The sequence below is a fragment of the Centropristis striata genome, chromosome 16 (assembly GCF_030273125.1).
Source record: "Centropristis striata isolate RG_2023a ecotype Rhode Island chromosome 16, C.striata_1.0, whole genome shotgun sequence".
In the NCBI taxonomy this organism is placed as follows: domain Eukaryota; kingdom Metazoa; phylum Chordata; class Actinopteri; order Perciformes; family Serranidae; genus Centropristis; species Centropristis striata.
In genome coordinates this window covers 5,756,646-5,779,222 of record NC_081532.1, presented here as the reverse complement: position 1 = coordinate 5,779,222, position 22,577 = coordinate 5,756,646, and the positions used below count along the sequence as shown (strand labels likewise).

General features: G+C 38.7%; 1 protein-coding gene across 3 annotated transcripts; it reads right to left on the bottom strand.

Moving 5' to 3' along the window:
• Window positions 1-572: 572 nt before the first annotated feature.
• On the bottom strand, window positions 573-22,257 carry kdm1a (lysine (K)-specific demethylase 1a). 3 transcript variants are annotated; one of them, XM_059353769.1, is made up of 21 exons: window positions 22,194-22,257; window positions 19,838-20,131; window positions 19,286-19,454; window positions 18,975-19,108; window positions 18,384-18,462; window positions 18,177-18,269; window positions 17,801-17,907; window positions 17,033-17,114; window positions 16,297-16,391; window positions 14,837-14,854; window positions 13,817-13,959; window positions 13,588-13,678; window positions 12,074-12,208; window positions 9,428-9,501; window positions 7,958-8,069; window positions 6,972-7,104; window positions 5,801-5,988; window positions 4,815-4,929; window positions 3,995-4,122; window positions 2,243-2,389; window positions 573-1,522 (listed from the first exon to the last, which is right to left on the bottom strand). In XM_059353769.1, the coding sequence occupies exons 2-21, from the start codon at window positions 20,108-20,110 to the stop codon at window positions 1,322-1,324; spliced, it is 2,517 nt and encodes an 838-aa protein (XP_059209752.1). In that variant the 5' UTR covers window positions 20,111-20,131; window positions 22,194-22,257; the 3' UTR covers window positions 573-1,321. The 3 variants fall into 3 exon arrangements, with proteins under 3 accessions (XP_059209752.1, XP_059209750.1, XP_059209751.1); XM_059353767.1 differs by lacking the exon at window positions 22,194-22,257 and adding an exon at window positions 20,667-21,103; XM_059353768.1 differs by lacking the exon at window positions 22,194-22,257 and adding an exon at window positions 20,667-21,102 and having other exon boundaries at window positions 19,286-19,451.
• Between the last annotated feature and the right edge of the window lie 320 nt (window positions 22,258-22,577).

Sequence of the window (22,577 nt, the reverse complement as noted above, 5' to 3'; positions counted from 1 at the left end):
TTAAGTGTTCAAAATGCTTATTTCTAGATTTAATAATCTTAATTTAAGAAATCTTCGTCAAGTAAAATTATCTGTCCATGCAGCAAGATAAATTCCCTCAGATTTAGTGTTTTTATCTTGTTTTTAGACACCTTTTTTCCAGTGTAAACCCACAGACTGACCAACAAAGTATTCAGTCAAACTAAACTGATAAACATGTATGGACGACAACAACTGCAGCATTTTGTCAAATTTTCCTCAACTTTAAGCTTCACTGCTCTGAATTTTTTTGAATGAAACGTATAAAAAGCCTAACTTTGCAGCGTTATTTTCCCAACACGATATCCTGACACACATGGTGCCTATAGATTCCTTAGATCTTAAAGTTTTCTTCATACCAGTATCTCCAGTATATTCCTAAAAGACTGATACTTGGCGGCTGTGAATCGATATTATACTGTGATATAAATATCACGATACTATGCTGTATCGATTTTTTCCCCCACCTCTACAAAGTAAAAAACTCCACATCTGCAGGCGATAGGACAGAAAGCACTTTGCTGCGTTTAAAATCTCAAGAAGAACACGCTGACTACAATTTCTGTTCTTTTAATAACAAAACAATTGACAATATAAAAAAGAATGTAATGACAACCTTAATAAAATACTTAAACCGCTATGGCAACAAAAAACATTCAATTCTTTCAACATATCTGTCTTTTTTTAGCTTTTAATACAAACTATTTCCACTACACTCTGCAACCTAAATGATCAAAAAAGTAAATTTAGGAGGCATACAGCTACAGAACATAGCAATGTGTTAAGACAACCAAGACAAGGCCTTGAGCTAGTTAGTCATCTGTCTTATAATAAAAATGATATCTGGCTCTAGGTTGTGTGTACATTTAGGATTTAGATAAGGGCACATAAATAGATGTCGGGTTAATACACTGAATTGCTCCAAACATAATGCCATGCTTCTGTTTTTAAGACTGTGAAATAGAACATTTATAAATCGAGTTATTACATCACTATGTAACAAAATTGGGATTTATTTGTCATTAGCACAGTACAGTCTTTGTTGTAGGTTAAATCGGTCTCTGGATTTTGCTGGAAATGTGAACAGTCACTAACGTCCCGAAACAAGTCTGAGGAGCTGAAATGTTCCAATTAAGGAATCTCGATTTGACATCGTACCAGCCAGAAAATAAATTATTCTGGCCAGTGATGCAAAGTGTTGTCGGGGACTTCCCAGGAACAAGAGTTTATGGGTAAACTTTTCTCAGTAACTGCTGTAGTTGGTCCTGCAGTCCTGAGTCGGCAGGACGTGGGAGAGGCAGCTTCAGACGCTGGGGGCGGGCTGAGCCTGCTGGGGGTTGCTGGCGGCGGTGGGAGTGGCCTGTCGGGGGAGCGTGTACATGGCGCCCAGGAACTGATCTGCGATGCGGCCGGCCTCGCGGAGCCCGCTGAGCAGGGCGCCGTGGACCGTGGCGGGGTAATTCCTGATGGTGTGCTCCCCGGAGAAGAAGAGACGAGGGACCGGCTGAGGGAGGAGAGAGAGAGAGAGAAAAACCACGTTGAGATCGGATTGTACCGACATAATAGGGAATAAGAGAAAACAGGGGGGGATTAGTGAGGGAGAGAAAAAAAGTGTGGTAGTAAACTGCCAGGACTCATCAGTCGACACATAAATATGACTTCATCAGCATGCCAACATAAAAAAAAACATCTGTGTGGAGAATAAACTGCTGTGCTTGGTTGAGTGTTGTGGGCAGAATGGGATGCCGTCTCTCCTTCGCTTTCTTACACACAGAAACCCAGATCCTGACCAAACACTGAGGATTCTCTCTCTCGTGTGTGTGTGTGTGTGTGTGTGTGTGTGTGTGTGGTTAAAGGTTACATGATAATGATAACTAACTGAAACTGTATTGTGTGGTTACAAACCTAACTAAAATTATAGTGAAAATGTCCTTCATTTTCGTCTTTGTCCACTTTTTTCATACATAATGAAGATGGATCAGACAAAGGAAATAAAGACAAAATTTACTGTGACCTCTTTTAATCTCCCACCCAACAAATACCCCATTACAAAAAACTAAAACTAATAAAAACTAAACTAAAACTAAAGCATTTCAAAAAAATAATAAATCCCAAACTATTATAACCTTGCATGGGAATTCACTGTTCCAATGAGGGTCCTCACAAAGATAGAAGTACAAGAATGTGTGTGTGTGTGTGTGTGTGTGTGTGTGTGTGTGTCTACCTGTGAGGCTCCAGGGATAGCCGGGCCGGGTGTGATGGGTTGTGCCATCAGGTCGTAGTCGTTACCCGAAGAACCTGCCGCGACGTACGAGTAGGAGCCCCGGGCCCAGGGGTCGGCACGCCAACGCGTGACCACGGTTTCCTTTGGCTGCCATGACGACAAACAACAACACATACTTCTTAGGAGTTTCCATGATGATATTAGAGGGACCTGTAAACAGCTGGATGGCAAGCAGCTCCGACGCTGGCCTCCATGCATATGATTTTATCCCATTAGAAACCATAAGCAAATGATTTATGACGACGGGTGGTTTGGACGCGGCTCGGCCCGCGAGTGCCTTTCACATGTGCTCGCTGTGTAAAGCTGCGCTGGTTATGGGGGTCGGTTCAGGAACGGGATTTGACATTCCACTCAAAGTAGTGGAAAAACCAGAGAAAACACTAATGATGGAGCTTGAAAAATAAAGCCCACCACTATTTTTCTGTAAACAACAAACATTATGAATTTGGATTTGAACAATACGGGCCAGCTGTGTCAGACTGTGTGCACATTGTGTTTGAGAGGAATCAACAAATGGGTATTTGGTGTTAAAGTAAAACTCAAAGTCAAGGTGAAGAAAGACAAAGACAAACAAGCATCATACTGAACATGAACCATGTCTCAATTCACATATTTTTAGCATCAAGACTATTTAGTATTTATTTAGAAAAGCTGAGTAGAAACAGGGTTGCTACACTAAATGGGATATGGAAACATCTTTGCCAAATATATTCTGACGTAGGAAACATTTAAATCACATGACTAATAGCTGTGTCTGCTGTGGGCATCTTCCTGGATTATATTCATTTCTGTTTGTCTCTAAACATCATTAAACAGGGCCAGTACTAGCTGACATAAAAGAAAAAGAAAAACTTGGACCAATTGAACCACATTCCTGAAGACCTCAGATGGGTTAGATGGCCAAAGCAATTTGTTTTGTTTCCAGTTCGCAGCCTCCACTTCTTTTGACTTCTACTCTATTTACTGCCATGTGAAACCAATATTGACAACTTCTGAAGAAACTACACTGTAGTCTAGTTTATTCCCTGTAAACCAGTTGATAGAATTAGCCTGAATTAATGTTTCTTTTTTGCAACATTTTGCTTAAAACTCGCTTGGCAATAGAGTGGAACCATCACTATATTCAGTGCTGTAAAGTAACTAAGTACATTTACTCAAGTAAAGTACAAGTACCTCAAAATTGTACTTGAGTATTTCCATTTAATGTAACTTTTTACTTCTACTTTAATACATTTAGAGGCAAATATTGGACTTTTTACTCCACTATATTTGGCTGACAGCTTTAGTTACTTTTCAGGTCCAGATTAAACATAAAAACATTATAAATTAAAAGTTATTATACATTTTTAAAATCAAAACTCATAACAGTATATTGAGCAGTTCAAAGCGCTTATTAAACAAATGCATCAATACAAATAGTTGAATAATATATTTAGAATATATAAAACTGAGTGGGTCAATTCTGCATAACAAGTACTTTTACTTTTGATACTTTAAGTACATTTTGATGCTGATACTTTTACTTCAGTAAGTTTTGAATGCAGGACTTTTACTTGTAGTGGAGTCATTTCACAGTGTGGTATTAGTACTTTTACTTAAGTAAGAGATCTGAATACTTTTTCCACCACTGGCTATGATGGCTTGGAAATGACAGCTAGGTCTGCGTGTCTTAGATGATGAAGCAACATGTACCTGTGGAACAGCACTGCTTCCAAATATCCCTTTAAGAATGGCCAGGCAGCGTCCGACGATCACGTCATCACTGATGTTCTCCATGATGCCGGCGGCCTCACCGGCCATGAGAGCCAGTAAGATCGGGGCTGAAAAGAGAAAAGATAAAAAATGTGTTATTAGTGAATTAGAGAAACAAAGAGCCTATATAGAAATGAAATGTATCTCAATACCACGTCACTCTGCTTCAAATGATCTACAACATGGGTCTCAAACTCGCGGCCTGCGGGCCAATTGCGGCCCTCGTGATGATATTTTGTGGCCCCCACCTTGATATGAAAGTTTAATGTGAGTTTTATATGAATGGCACTTTACTGTGTTGTGTGTGGAAGGTCCCTTTAATTACTTTTTTTGGTAATTTTGTGTGTCCTTTAAAATAATTTTGTCTTTTTTTAAATATATATATATATATATATATATATATATATATATATATATATATATATATATAATTGTGTGTCTTTTAGAGAAAAAAATTGTGTGTTTTTTGGGTCATTTTGTGTCTTTTTAAAATAATTTTGTGTCTTTTTTGGTCATTTTGTTTCTTTTTTAAGTCATTTAGGTTTTTTTCTGTCATTTTGTGTCTTTTTTGTGTCATTTTTAAAATAATTGTGTCTTTCTTGGTCATTGTGTGTCTTTTTTTTGTAATTTTGTGTCTTTTTTTTGTAATTTTGTGTCTTTTTTTGGTCATTTTGATACTGCCTCCAGCGGCCCCCAGGTTATTTGAGTTTGAGACCCCTGATCTACAACTACAGTGTGAAACTAAAGAGGATCTTGTCACCTTTGTACAGGTTCCAGAAGAGGAAGAGTTCGCCCCGACTTGCTGTGGTGGAGCCAACATGACCAAACAGGTTGACGCTGGGATCCCAGAACACGCGGTCAAAACACAACACCACCTTCAGACAGGGAGGAGCACAACAGAAAATAATCACTCAACGATGTTAATCAAAAGCTCAACGGCCTGTGAAGCACATCCCGGGTTCTGCACATTAACTGCCATCACTAGTTGTAAATGTGTGAATGGTGGAGCGCCCTCTGCTGGACACACGGCACCACTAGCAGCTCAGATTGCATAATAATGCAGTATTCTCCTCCGTGCTGCAGTAGAATTAGGAGATAAACTACACTGCTGCAGTTGATGCTCTGCAACGGAGAGAGAGTGTGAGAGCTGGTGGGTCAGTGTGACGCAGAATGAGGAACTCTGATCCGATTACAGACACGCTGGCAAAAAGACACATTTCATTCGCACGCCATCAGGCTCAGACTGTCTGTCTCTCTCTACTTCTACACATTACACATTGCCTGTCCCACCCTGAGCCAAACCAGGATATGCAACATCACCATGGAGGAACACAATCAAATTCTGAATACTCATTGGTTTCATCCTATCATCTCTATCACTGAAGGTCAAGTTCCAGGCATAAGGATACTGCAGCAGAAAGAGGAGCCGGAGGTCTCTAAGGAACAAAATACACTTCATGATTTATAACCCGGCTTGAACTCTGATGACTCATTTGAAGACTTTGGAGAGTTTGGAGTGGCCTGTACAAAATGTGTCACATCACACCTGCCACACATGTTCCTGCAGTGGTGGGTGGGGGTTTAGCATAACATTTCCAGCCTCCTATATCTAAATGTCAAACTACTCCGGGCTGTCGTGCCTAAATCAAATGTGTTCAGGATTTAGAATGGTCACATATCAGAATGAGATACTGTAGTTTGGCTGAGGACAGCAGTAATAAAGCTGATGGATGCTTAGCACCATACCTTGTTGAGGTTGCCAAAGCCCATCCTCTGTATAGCAGAGGTCTTCCACTCCGGCAGCGGGGGAACAAACTGCACAGCAGGAGGCTGCTGCTTCAACACGCCGAGAGGCAGAGTGCACAGCACAGCATCACACTTGTATATGAAGGTCTGCGTCGTGGAGCGGGTGTTCACTGCGATCACCTCACAGCCTGCAGAAAGAACAGATGAAGAACTCGTTAACATTGACAATCACTGCACTATAAACACAGTACAGTATTTATATTATTTCATTTATGTGTAATACTCTCTGTGCAATGATCCGTCTCCAACTGCTGACTGTCTAATTAAACATGTAAATCTCCATGTCCATAAATTAAATTTCACACATAGATTGTTTGATATGTATAAATCAATTATACCTACACTGGTGGTGGCGATCTTATTCGAAACGACCGTAAAAACACCGGAGAGTGCAGCATTGCAGATGTTTTTATTTTATTTTATTTTGTTTACATTGTAAATTGTTAATACTTTTGTATTTTTACTTGTTAATTTGCTTATATTTTTAGTTTATACTGCTGTTTACTATTTATTGTTATTTGTTATCCGCTTTGCTGCTGTAACACTTGAAATTCCCCGTTGTGTGACTAATACAGGGTTCGTACACTTTAGCAGTGGTCAAATTCAAGCATTTTTTCAAGGACTTTCAAGGTAAATTTTCAAGCTTTTCCAGTATCTTACACCTGTTGTAAGTTGCATGTTTTAGATGAGTACTGACATACTAAAAGGGGGACATTTCACTGAACCATACCAACAGCGATGGTATTACACTTTTAGGAGGAACGGTCTTCATTTCAGATAGGCTACTCATTTTTTTTACATTGAACATGTGATTATCTATAGTCTATAGATGGATATACTCAGATTGCAAGAGAAATACAGTAAGAATTTCAAGCATTTACAAGCTCTTTATCCAAAATCCAAGCACTTTTTAAAACCTTGAAAATACAACATTTAAATTCAAGCATTTTCAAGGATTTCAAGCATCCGTATGATCCCTGCTAATAAAGGAAATCTTAATCTTAAACTCACACTACATCAACTATGAAATAAATCATGGCAGAAGACACACACACACACACACACACACACACACACACACACACACACACACACAGCGCTGTGCACATACCAGAGGCTGTGTATCGGACCTGCCGCACCGCTGTGTTTAGTTTGATGTCCAGGCCTTCAGCCAGGGCCACGGGGACACAGGAGTAGCCGTTCCTTACGGTCAGGTGGCTGCCAGTGAACTCAAAGTCATCATCCTGTGGAGAAATTAATAACCCGTCACCACCAGCACAATAAACTTCCTAATGTAATGAAACTGAATGGCAGAAGTATATCATAGTTATAGTAGCACTAACTTGTTATCAGTGGTGTAAAAAGTACTCAGATCCCTTACTTCAGTAAAAGTACTAATACCACACTGTGAAATTACTCCACTACAAGTCAAAGTCCTGCGTTCAAAACTTACTGAAGCAAAAGTACAAAAGTATCAGCATCAAAATGTACTTGTTATGCAGAATGGACCCACTCAGATTGTTATATATATATATCCTAAATATATTGTTAGATTACTTTTATTGATGCATTTATGTAAACAGCATTTGAATTTTGTCGAGGTAGGGCTTATTTTAACTACTTAATATGCTGTTATGAGGTTTAATAATAAAAAAAATCTAATTACTATGTTTTTATGTTAAATTTACATAAAATGGTAGAATGTGTAGAACAAGCAGTGGTGGAATGAAGCAAAGTACATTTACTCAAGAACAATTTTGAGGTACTTGTACTTTACTTGAGTATTTCCATTTTATGTAACTTTATACTTCTACTTCACTACATTTTGAGGCAAATATTGTACTTTTTACTCCACTACATTTAGCTGACAGCTTTAGTTACTTTTCAGGTCGAGATTTAACATAAAAACATAATCAAATTAAAGTAATTTGAATATTTTTATTTGTATTAAACCTCATAACAGTATATTAAGTAGTTAAAATAAGCCCTACCTTGACAAAATTCAAATGCTGCTTACATAAGTACAAGTACCTCAAAATTGTACTTGAGTAAATGTACTTAGTTTCATGACATTTTAAACTGGGTGCATGTGTCTACCTGATCCCAGTGCTTGAGAGAAAGGGTGGAGAGGGGCGTAGCGTTGGCAAACTCCAAGTTGGCGAAGTGCCAGTCGAGGATCTGCCGATCCCTGGATGACAGGTAAACATCACTGTGGGAAAGACGGGGAAGCAGAGAGACATGGTGATGTATACTGACAGCTATTCAGACATCACAGGGACACGTTTACTCATGCACCAGCTGAAGCAGCTTAACTCGACCTGGTGCCAACGTAATAACACATATTTGAACACATAGAATTAACTGCAAACTAAAAAGAAATAATAGGCAAATTGCCACGAGACATACACAGGTAAACATCTGTTGCTAAGGGCTGCAGGGCTCCAACTAACAATTATCCTTAATTGACATTAAAGGCAGACTATTTTCACTCCGGCACATGAGCCAAAAATGCTTCTACATAGCCAGTCTATTATGCATGGCTCCTGATTATAACAATTAATAAACAAAGTCTTCTGGAGATCTGAGCAGTTACATCACAAGCTAATGGACTGATCCAAACCAGACCAACGAGCCGCTGCTGCCTCTGTTCCCACTCGAGCTGGAGTTAAATAAGTGCTTCATGTCATTATTTATTTCACTGAAGTCGGATGTTTTGTTTTACTGATGAGAAGAAATATGTTTTACTTAATAGAACACATGTTGGAGGAGTAGGCTGGGGCATTTCTAATGACAAAGAGCTGGACAGCATGAGCAAAAAATGATATCATGGTGTAATTTGACAATTGTCCAGTAATGACATATATACTGTGGTAATGTGTAGTTTCCCCCTCATAATAAAATGTGATTAACCAGAGCATGATTTAACCATTATGAAATTTTGATTGCATGCGAAGAGAAGACGAGTGAACAAACAAATAGAGATTCATTTCCATTTCATACTATTTGATACCAACTACAGGGTTCGTACACTTTTTCAGTGGTCAAATTCAAGCACTTTTCAAGGACTTTCAAGGTCCATTTTCAAGCTTTTCCATTATCTTACAACGGTTGTTAATGGCATGTTTTAGATGAGTACTTCGATACTAAAAGGGGTAATTTCACTTTACCATACCACCAGCAATGGTATTACACTTTTAACAACTAAAAGTAGTTTGCTAATCTCATAAAACATACTGGTATGGGAATCTAGGGGCTAGGAGCAAAAGGAAGCTCACAAAAATCATCAACCGGCAGCTGGTGGAACTAAACATGACCCAAACTAGGAGGAAAGCCCCCACTAATTTTTTCCCATTGAAAATGCGGTTATCTATAGTCAGACTGCAAGAGAAATACAGTAAGAATTTCAAGCATTTACAAGCACTTAATCCAAAATCCAAGCACTTTTCAAACCTTGAAATTCAACATTAAAATTCAAGCATTTTCAAGGATTTCAAGTACCCGTACGAACCCTGCAAATAAAAGAAGAAGTGGGTGAGATTAGAGTGAAACATCAGAAGGATTGGTTACCTGGGCGGATTGGCCTCCAGCTCCTGCAGCTTCTCCTCCAGTTTGACCTGCAACTCCACCAGCTCATCGTACTCCTACACAGAGAGACGAGGCACATGGTCAGGAGAGGCACAGACAGCTTCATTTTTAACTGTACACTCATATCTGTAACTATCAAATATTGAACTAGTGTCTAGGTCTGTCACGATACTATCAACCTGTCGTTCAATATATAAAAATGGACATGATAGTTTTTTCTGGACTCAATATATTGTCGTTAACATGCGGGACTTTGTGTTTTTTTGTGTTGTTTTGAAAGTAACGCTGCAAATGTTTGACAGGCAGTACGAATTAACGAAAAAAAACAACTTATTTCTCAAGCAGCCATTCCAGCTGTTTATATGTTATTTTAATAATAAAATGAATTCTATGTTTTAACTGAATTCTCAACTGCTGTATGTTTTTAATGAAATGTTGTATCTTTACAGTGAGCCGAAGGCAAATTTCCACCATGGTGGATAATAAAGATTTATTGTATTGTATTGTATAATGTAATACATAGTGATTATCTCAGTGCAATATTTTGTTAACAGTCTGAAAGTCTATTTTATTTGTTTTTTATTTGTTATTGTACACTTCAATTCCAATGTTTAATATTCTCGAGATTCAAAAATTAATTGTTGTGAAAAAAGGATGAACTTGTTATGCTCTAATTTCATTATGAAACTAAAACGACATCGATACAACAATACTATTGTTTATCCTGATAGTTTTCGGGAAAATACATCGTCCTAAAAAATGTGTCATTGTGACAGGCCTATTAGTGTCAGACTTCAGGCGCCGGTGAAGTTTTTAACTAGGTGAGCGTGTGTAAAAGGTGCACACCCAGAAGGTTCCTTCAGGTCATGTAGAAAGGACAAGCAGTCGACAGAAAGGGCTGACTCAACCTGTTCATCAGTTCACCACAACAGAACCAACTACAGCAGAGTCTGGGAATACCACCTACCACACCAGGCCCCGGGACACGGAGTCAGAACTTTACGTCCTAATGCACTTTACGAGCTAGCAATCTGACCTGGGAAAATACTACAAATTGCAAGACGCAGCCTTAAAATCTTATTATATGGAGTAGTCATGCATGTCATGAACACACACACACACACTCACTCTTAAATGCTCATTCTGTGTGTACATGCGCAGACATAAAGACAGTCAGACCGTGATTCAAAGCCTTGAAGTGGTTTCTCAGACAGCGGATGGGTAGCAGACAAACTCGGTTCAGACACCAGCTGTGTTTAAACCAACTGAAACCTCCGTCTAAAATACACACATCGCAGTAGTGGAGGTGATTTATCCGGAGCAAAAATAAAACAGCGGCGCTCGCTCTAATAATACATCCTACCGAGGCATTAAACCACTTAAACACAGCCTGTCTGGTTTACTTAGAGAGCACGGCATTAAAATTCTGTGAGGCATCCACCCTGACCTAGTAGTCTATAAAATATCCAGCGTACACGCCATTACTCCTGCATCACAACACCGCTCCCCCATCATTTGATCTTCAGAACAAATGCAACGTTCCCGCCCTGCAAATTGAGGTGGCCGACCTTTCCGACCTGCAGGTACGCCTAATAATCAACAAAGGAAATCCGATATTGTTTCAAAGTAGTTCAAACTACAGCAACTGGAAACACATCCACGATGTAATACCCACAACACCACAAACACAGTTGGAAATAGTTAGCCTTTAAACTTAACTGCCCTGACTTGAGTATTTTAAGTCTGGAAGTAATGAAAGAGTCACATAGGAATCTGTTCTGAACAACAACCAGTCTAAATAAACTCATACATAGAATGAATCTAACACCAAGAAAGAGGAACTTGAAGATCATACATTCGCCTATTTGTGATCTATGTTCTCTGGGTCGTTTAGGATCATTGTTACATATGTACTGGGAAGCGTTCTGGTGTGGCGTTCTTTTGGAAATTGGTATCTTCCACTTTATCAGGCCTACTGGAGGTAGACATACCATGTTCTCCTACAATACTACTTCTAAATGACACCTTATCTTTGAACCTGCCCTCTACTCGGACCTGCACTCTTTTTGACTGCAGCTAAGAAAATGCTAGCCTTGCGCTGGAAGCCCCCAGTGGTTACAATCATTTTTTAAGCATACTCTATATGGAGTCGTCTGTGGCAAAAATGCATGGAGCTAGTCAGAAAACAATCCAAACCTGGACCTCTGCAGTGGCAATGGTTAAAGATTTACTCAGCTGAGTGGAGTTAAATATATCTTTACTTGAAATATATGTAATTTTTTGTTTATTTTTATGCACTTACTTTGGCCTATAGGACAATGATATGACCTATTTACTATGTGATGTATGCTGTATGTAATGTAGAAAATCTTTTTGGGATATTGAGGGAGGGGGGATGTCGCTATCCTGGGAGGTATTCGGGAGGGCTGGGTAAAGGGAAGTGAATACTACTTGTTGTATTACTGTCTTTGACTTGTTTCATGCCCTTCTCTTTTGGAAATAAAATTGAAATAATTGATCACAAAAAAAAGCCCAACCAGTCTAAATAAATGCTCACAGCTTTTAGATATTTGAAATGATCTCGTGTCACATATCTGGTTCTTTTTCTGAAGTAGTGTTTGAGCTCACCTTGCAGAGCGCGGTGAGGTCGCGGTGCTTGCTCTTCACCAGGAACTCTGCTGTGATATCTCGGGGCGGTTTGACCTCGCTGGCCTCTTTATACTGCTGGTGGAGCTCCTTGACCCGTTCCTTAGTGGTCACCATCTAAACAGGAGAGGGAGGGGAAGGAAGTCAGGAGATGATGGTGAATGGAAGGAAGGAAAAATCCTCATCGTCAATAAAATGTTGTTAAAATGCCACTAGCGACTGAGTATGTAAAACCAATCAGATCTGATTTCATTTGAGTATCTTTGTGCTTTGTGGTTTTTTATTTTTTGTTTTTTGTTTTTTGTTTTTTATTTTTAATTTTTATGTGATGTTTTGATTGTCTCAAATGGTGCGCTCCCCAGTTCTGTTTTTTTTTTCCTTTTTTGTACCCAACTGAAAATTAATGGTCTGTAAAAGAAACTCCAGAAGGGCAGTTTGGACAAATCACTTAAACTTTCTTCACCCATCCTTTCCTATGTCCTTGAGTGACTACAGCTGTAATTGATGTATGTGATGGAAATTTGCCTTTCTAAATAAAAAGAGAATTATAAAAAATAAAAAAAATTTAATTCGCACAACTGGCTGCTGAAGAAATGAAAACCAGTAGCATTCCAGTTTAAAGCCTGCTGTTATTATCATAATGTCCCTCTCAGACTGCCGTCAGATCTGTCACCAGTTTAACTAGACATGTTCTCCATCCATTAGCTCTCTTATGCCTTATTTTCGCTGCATGGTTCCGCTTGACAAACCCAAGTTTTAGTTTTACAAGATTAGTGTCACTAATTCATTATCTCAGCAAATGTCTCCCTGTTTGTTCCTGAATTGTGTTGTTTAATAATAGCCAGAAAATATTTTGTAAAGAATAACAGTTGTGAAGTTGATCTTTTCAATGTAAAATGTCATCACGTCAACATTTTATCCTCAATCGATCAGATCAAATAGCCTTTATTCTCATTCTATAGTCATACAACGAAATTGAGTGTTAGTGCTTAAGGTGCATAGTTAAAGAAATCATAAGACAAAACAAACATGAGTAAAACATTTAAAAATATGTTAGAACACAGAGCTAAAACTAGAACAAGGACATGTGATTAATATAGTAATTAATATAAAAATAAATAAATGACTACTACTACCATTGTGCATAAGAAGTACTTTTACTTTAGATACTTTAAGTACATTTTAATGCTGATACGTTTGTACTTTTACTTCAGTAAGTTTTGAATGCAGGACTTTTACTCGTAGTAGAGTCATTTCACAGTGTGGTATTAGTACTTTTACTTAAGTAAGGGATCTGAATACTTCTTCCACCACTGCTCAAAACGTAACAAAAAACTGAAAAGTTATTCACCACTTTCTAAGGTTTCCCTCTAAATAGAATGAAGGGAATAGTTCAACACTTGTGAGGAATTCTGGCACCAACAACTTAATGGTATTATAAAATGTGTTTAGGGTGACTGATGCCTCTCCAAAAAATGTCTTTAACTTGTGCTCACCTTGTTGAGAAGATCCCTGAGATCTTCCTGAGTCTTTACAATCTTCTTCCAGTGTTCTATCTGCTCATCTTTGACATGCTTCTCCTGCAGCCTGCACACAAACAGACACCAGATTAAGATTAGAGTGTTTGTTTGTACCTGTACACATCTCTTCTCTGGGTACACGTGTGCAGGATACATCTGTCAGCGTCTCCTGTGTGTGAGCTCATGTAGTGTGCACCATACTCACTGTATGACCACCTCCAGGGCTTGTCCCAGAGAAACAGGTTTGTTGTTGAGGAAGTTAAAGTCCAGCTGGTGGCTGAGGAAGGAGGTGGCCTCCAGCAATCTGTTGAACTCTTGCTCCACCATCTCATCTTTTTCCTTTGGCACCTGGACACACCCACACAACAAGGACACAGGACCATCAGTCAGAGGGATGCCACACTCAACTAAAGCTACACAAAGTATGATGACTGGTACAATAAGCAGCTCACTATCAGTATAAAGGATGGTTTGAGGTGATGTATAACATTTATACATCTCTTAATAATCTAACTTGTCTATGTCTTCTCTTACTGGGACATGAATGTAACCCTTGTGCTACACTAGGGACAATTTTGGCTTTTTAGATTTCCCGAATGTTTGGGCTGTGTTTCATGCATATGGCACATTTTTGAAAGGGTGGGATTTTTTTCTGAATATTGCAATTCAACCCCAGCAACTATAATAAGTCTATAGTGAAATGGGGAAAAAATAGTCATATTTAAAGCCATTAAAACTCCAATTATTTGATCACACGGCCCAAAGCACAAAAACCCACATTAATATATAGATCAAAAGCCTTGTTTGATGTTGATAAAAAGGCATTAAATGCTCCCGTCCTCCTTAAATTCTCTTTATGTATGTATGTATGTATGTATGCATGTATATATGAAAATATCTGTTGATTTAAAAATGTCTCAGTGAAAGTAGACATAAAAATATATTTTTTTATTTTTTTATTGCCATTTTAGTAAAGGATTTAGGAAGATTTCCCCTCGCATTTAGTATACAGTAAATATATAAATGTTTGTTTTTGTGAGTTTTTGATCAGGATAGAAGTAGATTAAAATAAATTAAGTAATATCAATATAGCATTTTATGGCAGTTTTATTTATTTTGATGTCCTCTAAGGACAGCAGAGGCACAAGGGTTAAATCACCGATTCACTAATATAAGCAAAATAAGCATAGGTAAGGAATATTTTATGAACAAACACCATACTTACACTTGTGCATCGTTCACCCTTTGAATGGTTCACCAAAACATGGAAGAGGTTGAGAAGACAAGATGGGAGCGGGGAGAGAGAGAGAGAACATATTAAGTAAACACAACTTTAACCTCAAACAGGTTTGCACAAAAGTAAAACATGTACATTTAATTTGCCTTTTCCTGCAGAGGAGGAAACCAGTTACACATGATGCCGATGCTTCAAGAGCCCTGCTGGCTCGTCTCGACTTCAATGGAAGTGCCCTTAACATGAACCTAAACATCCTCCTACTGTTGCTGCCACTTGACGCACAGAACACAAATGAGAAGGGGGAAAACGCTGTTTATTTCCAATTTGATGACTTAAGGCTACATCTGATATCTGTTCTGCTTCTCTGAAAGGAACTGGAGCTGTTGTTGATGACACGCAAGGGTGAGCAGTTAAATGAATCCACCATTCTCTGTGTTTTTGTGGCTCGTGGAGAGCCAGATCCCTGCCTCAGGACAAGAACGGGGCTTGGAGAACAGCTCTAAACCCAGACACGGAGCACTTTGACGCCAAGAGGGGAACTCTTTTGCAAAAGTAAACATCTTCTGTTCAAGGAAGTAAACAACACAAGGTCCCGGTTTCGAACATGTAACTTGGATACACATGTCTAATGCAGCTGCAGTGGTTAGCTGTTTCTAAATGAACTTGACCTCATGCATAGCTACAGTGTCAGTATGACTGAAGCAGATCTTTTTTTCAGGCATCAGCTGCCTGGAGTAAACAACATGCATGGCTCTGCTGCTGTTCACCTCTTACCATCTATCAAGCTGTGAGGCAATTCCTTGACTTAACAGGAAAAACTGGGCTTTTTGCAAATAACAATCAACATAAAATGGAGCTTTGGATAAAAGCATCTGCTAAATGACATTGTAGAGCATTTTAACAACTATTTACAATATTTCACTCATAAGTTATCTCTGGTTTCTACTCATTTGTCAGAGAAAACCCAGAGCAGGGTTTGTACACTTTAGCAGTGGTCAAATTCAAGCATTTTTCAAGGACTTTCAAGGTAAATTTTCAAGCTTTTCCATTATCTTACACCTAAATTGCATGTTTTAGATGAGTACTTAGATACTAAAAGGGGGAGATTTCACTTAACCATACCAACGGCGATGGTATTGCACTTTTAGGAGGAACGGTCTTCATTTCAGATAGGCTACTCATTATTTTTTACATTGAACATGTGATTATCTATAGTCTATAGATGGATATAGTCAGATTGCAAGAGAAATACACTAAGAATTTCAAGCATTTACAAGCACTTTATCCAAAATCCAAGCACTTTTTAAACCTTGAAAATACAACATTTAAATTCAAGCATTTTCAAGGATTTCAAGCACCCGTACGGTCCCTGCCAGAGGAGCTTTGCTACGGCAGGATAATAATTTAGTGGCAACAGTTGACTGATTAGGATATGTCGTTATACTCACAGCCTGGCCGTTGGCTTCATACAGCGGACACTTCTGTTTGATCTTGGCCAGCTCCATGTTAACCTGCTTGCTGATCACTGCCATGGGATTCCCTCCTGAACAAGCACACACACAATCAACAATGACACAACATAAACATGGACAATAACACCCTCTACAGGTAGATTTTAGTAACTGTAGAATCTCTTTGAGAACTGTTATCTGACTTGGTAACAGCAAGTAGTGCCTTAGAGTCATGGATCTAATATGATCTGTCATGATTAGACACGAAAGGTTTACAGCAGGGGTCTCAAACTTGTGGCCCGCGGGCCAATTGCGGCCCTCGTGACAATATTTTGTGGCCCTCACCTTGATATGAAAGTTTAATGTGAGTTTTATATGAATGGCACTTCACCGTGTTGTGCGTAGAAGGTCACTCTATTGCGCAAGCTGGAGCTTTTTTTCACTTGTTTCTATGACGACGTTAACAAAAAGAAAGGCAGCTGCTACCGGACCGTTTACTATCTGCCCTGTTGTTGTTACTGGAAGAAGTGGAAATGTTATGTATTGTAATTTTGTGTCTTTTATTGGTCAATTTGTGTCTTTTTGAAGTAACTTAGTTTTTTTGCTGTCATTTTGTCTTTTTTTTCATAACTTTGTGTCTTTTTTGGTCATTTTGATACTGCCTCCAGCAGCCCCCAGGTAATTTGAGTTTGAGACCCCTGGTTTATAGGATTTATTTGGATCTGAGCCTTACCCAGCCCTGTCACCACCATGGCTCCCAGATCAGCCACATAGTTCCCCTTCCTGAATGTGGCCACTCTGCCTCCAACACGGTCCTGCATGGAAAATTGAGTCAAAATGTTCAACTGTAACACAATAAACTTACAAAGAACAAAGCAAGTTTAGCTTACAGGATGGGTTATCATTTAAACCCTTATAAAACATGCACATACCTTGTTTTCCCAGAAACTATCATGATAAACGATAGTATCAACGTTTTAGTTTTATAACAATATTAGAGCATAATAAGTACATCCTTTCCACAGCAATGAATTTGTTAATCTCGAATATTAAACATTGGAATTGTGGAGAATTTTTTTTTTAAATATCCTAGATCAATAAAACAAATAAACTACAACCAAAACAAATAAAATAGACTTTCAGGCTCTGTTAAAAAAACATTGTAATAAGATAATCGTTATGTATTATAGTATTTTATTATTAAAATAACACTTAAACAGCTGGAATGGCTGCTTGGGAAATGTAGTTTTTTGGGGGAAACTCATACTGCCTGTCAAACATTTGCACCATTACTTTAAACACAACACAAAAGTCCAGAAAAAAATTGTGTCCATTTTTGTATATCGAACGATAAGTCGATATAGTATTATTACTACAGCCCTAACAATTATCAAAAATACAGCTAATGTTTTACAATCATAAAATGATCTATACCCATATCTGGTTAAGAAAATGTGACACCTGAAAGAACAGATTGACAGAAAGCCTGTTGTGGACCTACCCTGGCCTCCAACACTGTAACGTCCATCCCGAAGCTCTGCAGCTGCCTGGCTGCAGCGAGGCCAGACACACCTCCACCAATCACGATCACTTTCCCGGTCTTCTTAGCTGCAACAACAAGCAGGGAGTACAATAACTGAGTATCCTTACAATACTGACCATTCTCATGTTAGGGGAGTGATTATATCTATAGGCAAGAGTTTCTAGTAAAGCCCACTGCTCGACAATCCCATTAGTAAACCAAATTTGGTTATTTGGGGTAAAAATCCAAGATATTTTTGCCTTCAAATCAAAGTGGCTTGTAGTATAAACTAATTCTAAAAACATTTCAGGTTAGGATTGTTATTTAACCAGTGCAATGAATAAAGTGAACTTACTGGGTAAAGGCTTGACCCTCTTGTAAATACCAAAGTTGATGAGACCATGCCTTTCTAAGTAGCTGTGTATCCTGTGGACCAGCACAGCATCACCTAAAAAGAAGAACAAAAACACATAGAGTCTCAACTTCTGTATGACTCCAATCTTCTTGTAAAAATAAGATGATATAGAAAAACATAAAAACAATGTTTAATTTAATGTCTCACTGTTGTATGGAGCTTCAAGCTGCTGTGCTGTGGCCTCAAAGGTCAGCTGGATCTTCGGGTTGTCCAGCCACAGTTGGAGCTGTAGAAGGATATTGTGAAATAAAATACATTAGTACATATGATTAAAACAATGATGTCTGACTTATATTGGTACGAGACTAACTGCCATTGTGTTGAAGGGCCTGCTGGACCGTAAGTGAGATAATATGATGCTGCTGTGGATACTGTCTCTAGGGGGACTCCCCCCACTTATCTCTATGTATCATATATGATCTCTCTTTTTCAATTTAATTAAAATATGTATGATGTGGCCCACCGCTGTGGTTCTTGTTGTTACGGTTGTTTTTGTCTAAGACAGCTCTGTTTGTTTGTTTTCTTGGCCGTCTGTGCTGGTTTGTGTAATGTATATTTGGCTACTCATAATGACATGCTGTATATATGCGAGGAGCAGAAACTGTACAGCTTTATTTCATTTTATCGAAAATGGTATCGAGTATCGAATATTTTCCTGAGTATCGGTATCGAGTTGAAAATTTTAGTATCGTGACAACCCTATTGGAGACAAAGTAATGCGTCTACACTGGCACTTACTGTACGGTTGCGGATGTAGAGGAAGACCTTCTGGGTCTGCTGGGGACCGCTGATGATGTCAGGGAAGCAGGCTGCCTCTTGGGATGTCATACGGTCATGAGGAAGACGGCTTTGGAAAGCAGCTCCTTCTACACCTTAAGCATACATGTCACTATATCATTAACAACATTGAGTATCATGTAGGATCAATGTCTGACCAAAAACAATACCCTTCGTGAATAACTTAAAGGCTTTTTCTTACCGTTTCTTTACTCAAGAAAAACCTGTTTCATTCCACTTCTTTGATATAACGCATCATATTTCAGACTCACCAGATGGCTCCTCTGGTTCACTGTCATTCTCTTCTTCTGGTGGGGGAGGTGGTGGAGGGATGACCTGCTTCCTCTCTTTCTCCGCCTTGGCATTCCTCTCCTCCTCAGAGTAATATTCGTCCTCCGAAAGATTAGCAAGGCTTTCGTCCATCTCGCGGTACTCCACCTGCAACGGTAGGCACAATAAAAGCATCATTAAAACCAGCGTTGCGGTAAGTTGGTCGGTGTACTCCTCATCGGAAGTGCCAAAACCCGTCTGTGAGAAAGAAAAAAAATACCATCAACATCATGTTGCAAAGACTATGACCGTAATATAATTACCAAACCTGAATTCCAGCGGGGCATATATGTGAGGCTCCAAATAGGGAGCACCTAAAGTTTAAATAATGACAAATACATTGATACTTTAAAGCAACACAAACAAGTGGCCATCAAATACATTGAAAGAGATAAAAAAAACGTTTTTTAATTCCAAATTTTCACTCATACCAGTTTTGGCACCAAAACGTTTTCCTCTCAGAGCGAGAGGAAGTAGAAGCAGTAAATATTTACTTTTGCTCGCTTGCGACGACTCGTTCTGCGAACTTCAGCTGCGTCTTGGTCTGCCCCCCCAGGGCCTGCCTGGTGGGGCAAAGGGGCTCCTCCAGGTTCCCCACTAGGGGATGACCTCTCCTTTTTCTTTACATCCATAGGGCCGGCAGCTGATGCCGACGTACCAGTCTGGGCATCAGAAACTGCAACCCTATCACCTCCTGCTGCTCCTGCAGTAGATGAAGAGGAGGAGGAAGAGGAGCCAGCATCTGACTTCTTGCTAGACAGCATCATGGAGGATGTTGGAGGCCTCTCCTGAACAAAGGGGGGGGGAACAGAAATGTGAGGAAACCCATCAAAATCAAACACTCATTTCAAACACTCAAGTTTAATATTTAAATATAAATATTTCTAAAAGAAAAGATGAAAATGGTGAATTGTGCGTTGTGCATACTGGAAAAAAAAACAACCAAACCAAAAACAAACTGTTGAAAGTTTGTGGCTTCCCTCATTTTTTTTTTTTAAAATGACAACAATTAAAATGTAAAAATCCATGCCAAACGTTTTTTTTCACTCACTTACTAGTGTTGTTTTTTTTTTTACACAAATAAACTCATAGTAGAAACATTTGTTTACAATCTTCTCAACTGGTCACTTTGCTGTTGGGGGCAGTAAAGGCACCTGCAACAAAATGCTAACAACCACCAAAATCTGCCTGGCTTTAGGAGATGCTTTATCCAAAAATGTCACATCTGTATCACTGGATGGTTTAAGTAACGTTAACTGTGCATGAATGTCATGGTTAATGAAATGGAGGCTCTATGGTTACAGTAACCTTGTCTTGTTTTACCCATTTCTCCGTGCACCTGGTAATATCCATTCAAACACTAAGAAATGAAGACAGAACCAGAAATATGGTTACGAACAGGAGCGACGGGACAAAAAAACGTTGGCCTTTTCACATTACATTCATTGAGATTTAGCTAAACATCTTATATCAGCTGAATACTACGAGACAATCAGATAAAATGTGTTTCATCGTAGCTCACCGGTTTATCAGGACTTAGCCAAGTGAGGATACAAAACACCTTGAAAAAGCTGAGCATGTGCCATTATGATGTTTGCTTAAATCATGTAAAGGTTAACCCTCTGGAGTCCATCTATTTATTGAAAATACACATGTTTTATTTACAGTTATAACTTTATTTATATATGATACGTAGACACGCTGAGAAAGCCACTCAAAAAAAGGAACAAAGGATGGCTATTGGCATAGTAATAACACTGTGTGTAAATTATGTAACTTAAGAGAAATAAATGACTTAGGCAATTTTTTTAACATGCCTTTGTGACTTAAGCAAGATATGGTAACACTTTATTTTGAAAGGGTCTACATAAGAGTGACACAAGTGTGTCAGAAACATGACAAGTATCATGAGCATTAATCTTACTTCAAAGTGTCATTAATGTTCATGACACATCCCATGTCATGTTTATGACACGCTTATGTCACTCTTATTGAGACACTTTCAAAATAAAGTGTTACCATATCTTGCTTAAGTCACAAATTCATGTTCAAAAAATTGCCTGAGTCAAATTTTATTTTGACTTAGGCATAATAAATCCGCATACACTTGACATCAGCCATTATCTTAAAGGGGTAAAAATCACATGATCTGATCAACTGAGAATGTAGGCGATTTTACCATAGGTGGCCGGCGTCATGAGGAGATGATTTAGGCAAAAAAACAACCAATTTTGACAAAAAAAGACGATTATTTTAGCAGTGTGACGACGTGATGTAAGGACAGACTGAAATATGCTAAACACAGACAGAAACGAATGCATAGGAAGTTGACAAATTTGAAACAAAAAATCTCCTGGACTTCAGAGGTTTAACCATTAGGCAGACACCGTTAGTAGTTCCTGGATTTCCATTCTGGCCGAAATAAAATTTGTTAGCTGGCGAGTTAGCCGCAGAATGGAAGCTATTCCCACAGCTACCATGTTAGCCTGCGTTAGCTAACGGTAGCTTTGCTTTTGACAGCATTAAGCATATATTTATTATTATTGTTAGTAATAGTAAATTCATTTGCTGGTATTGCAACAAAAGCTCTGCTGCAAACATAGATTTGATAGCATTTATATGCATTTCCTCTCGAATTGATATTGTGAGAGCATGCTATGTTAGCCGCTAACAATGAGACCGGCTAGCACCAACAGTTGCACAGCAGCAGGTGCGAGCTAATGAGGAAAGAAAGCTTCGTTTCCAAAGGGATCTTCATTTATAAACTGACCGAATGTAAATCAAACGTCGCTGGAATTTTTTTTTCTTTCAATAAATGCAAGTATTAAGCATTGAAAATATTAATATTACCTCTCAGTCCTCCGAAGATGTCAACACAAAGACGGCACAGTAGCAGGTCTCCTTTCAATGAACTCTTTCGTGATTGGTGGATCGGAAACGTTTCGCAACACCACTCAGCGACACGATTGGTCGAAATAACTGTCAATCAAGCAGTAGGCGGAGCTTTTTCTCTGAACTAGCACAATTTGTTTATTTTTTAATATGTGCGTTTAGGTTTAGTCAGGCAAAAACACCATTGTTTTCGAATTAGGAAGGTAAAATAATCTGGAACGAAATTTATTTAAATTACTAATCTGGATTCAGCGTTTCCACCATAGGTTTCCACTCGGCTTTAAAAAAAAAAAAAAAAACTTTATTAAAGCAACATGGTGCAATACAAGACAATACACCAAC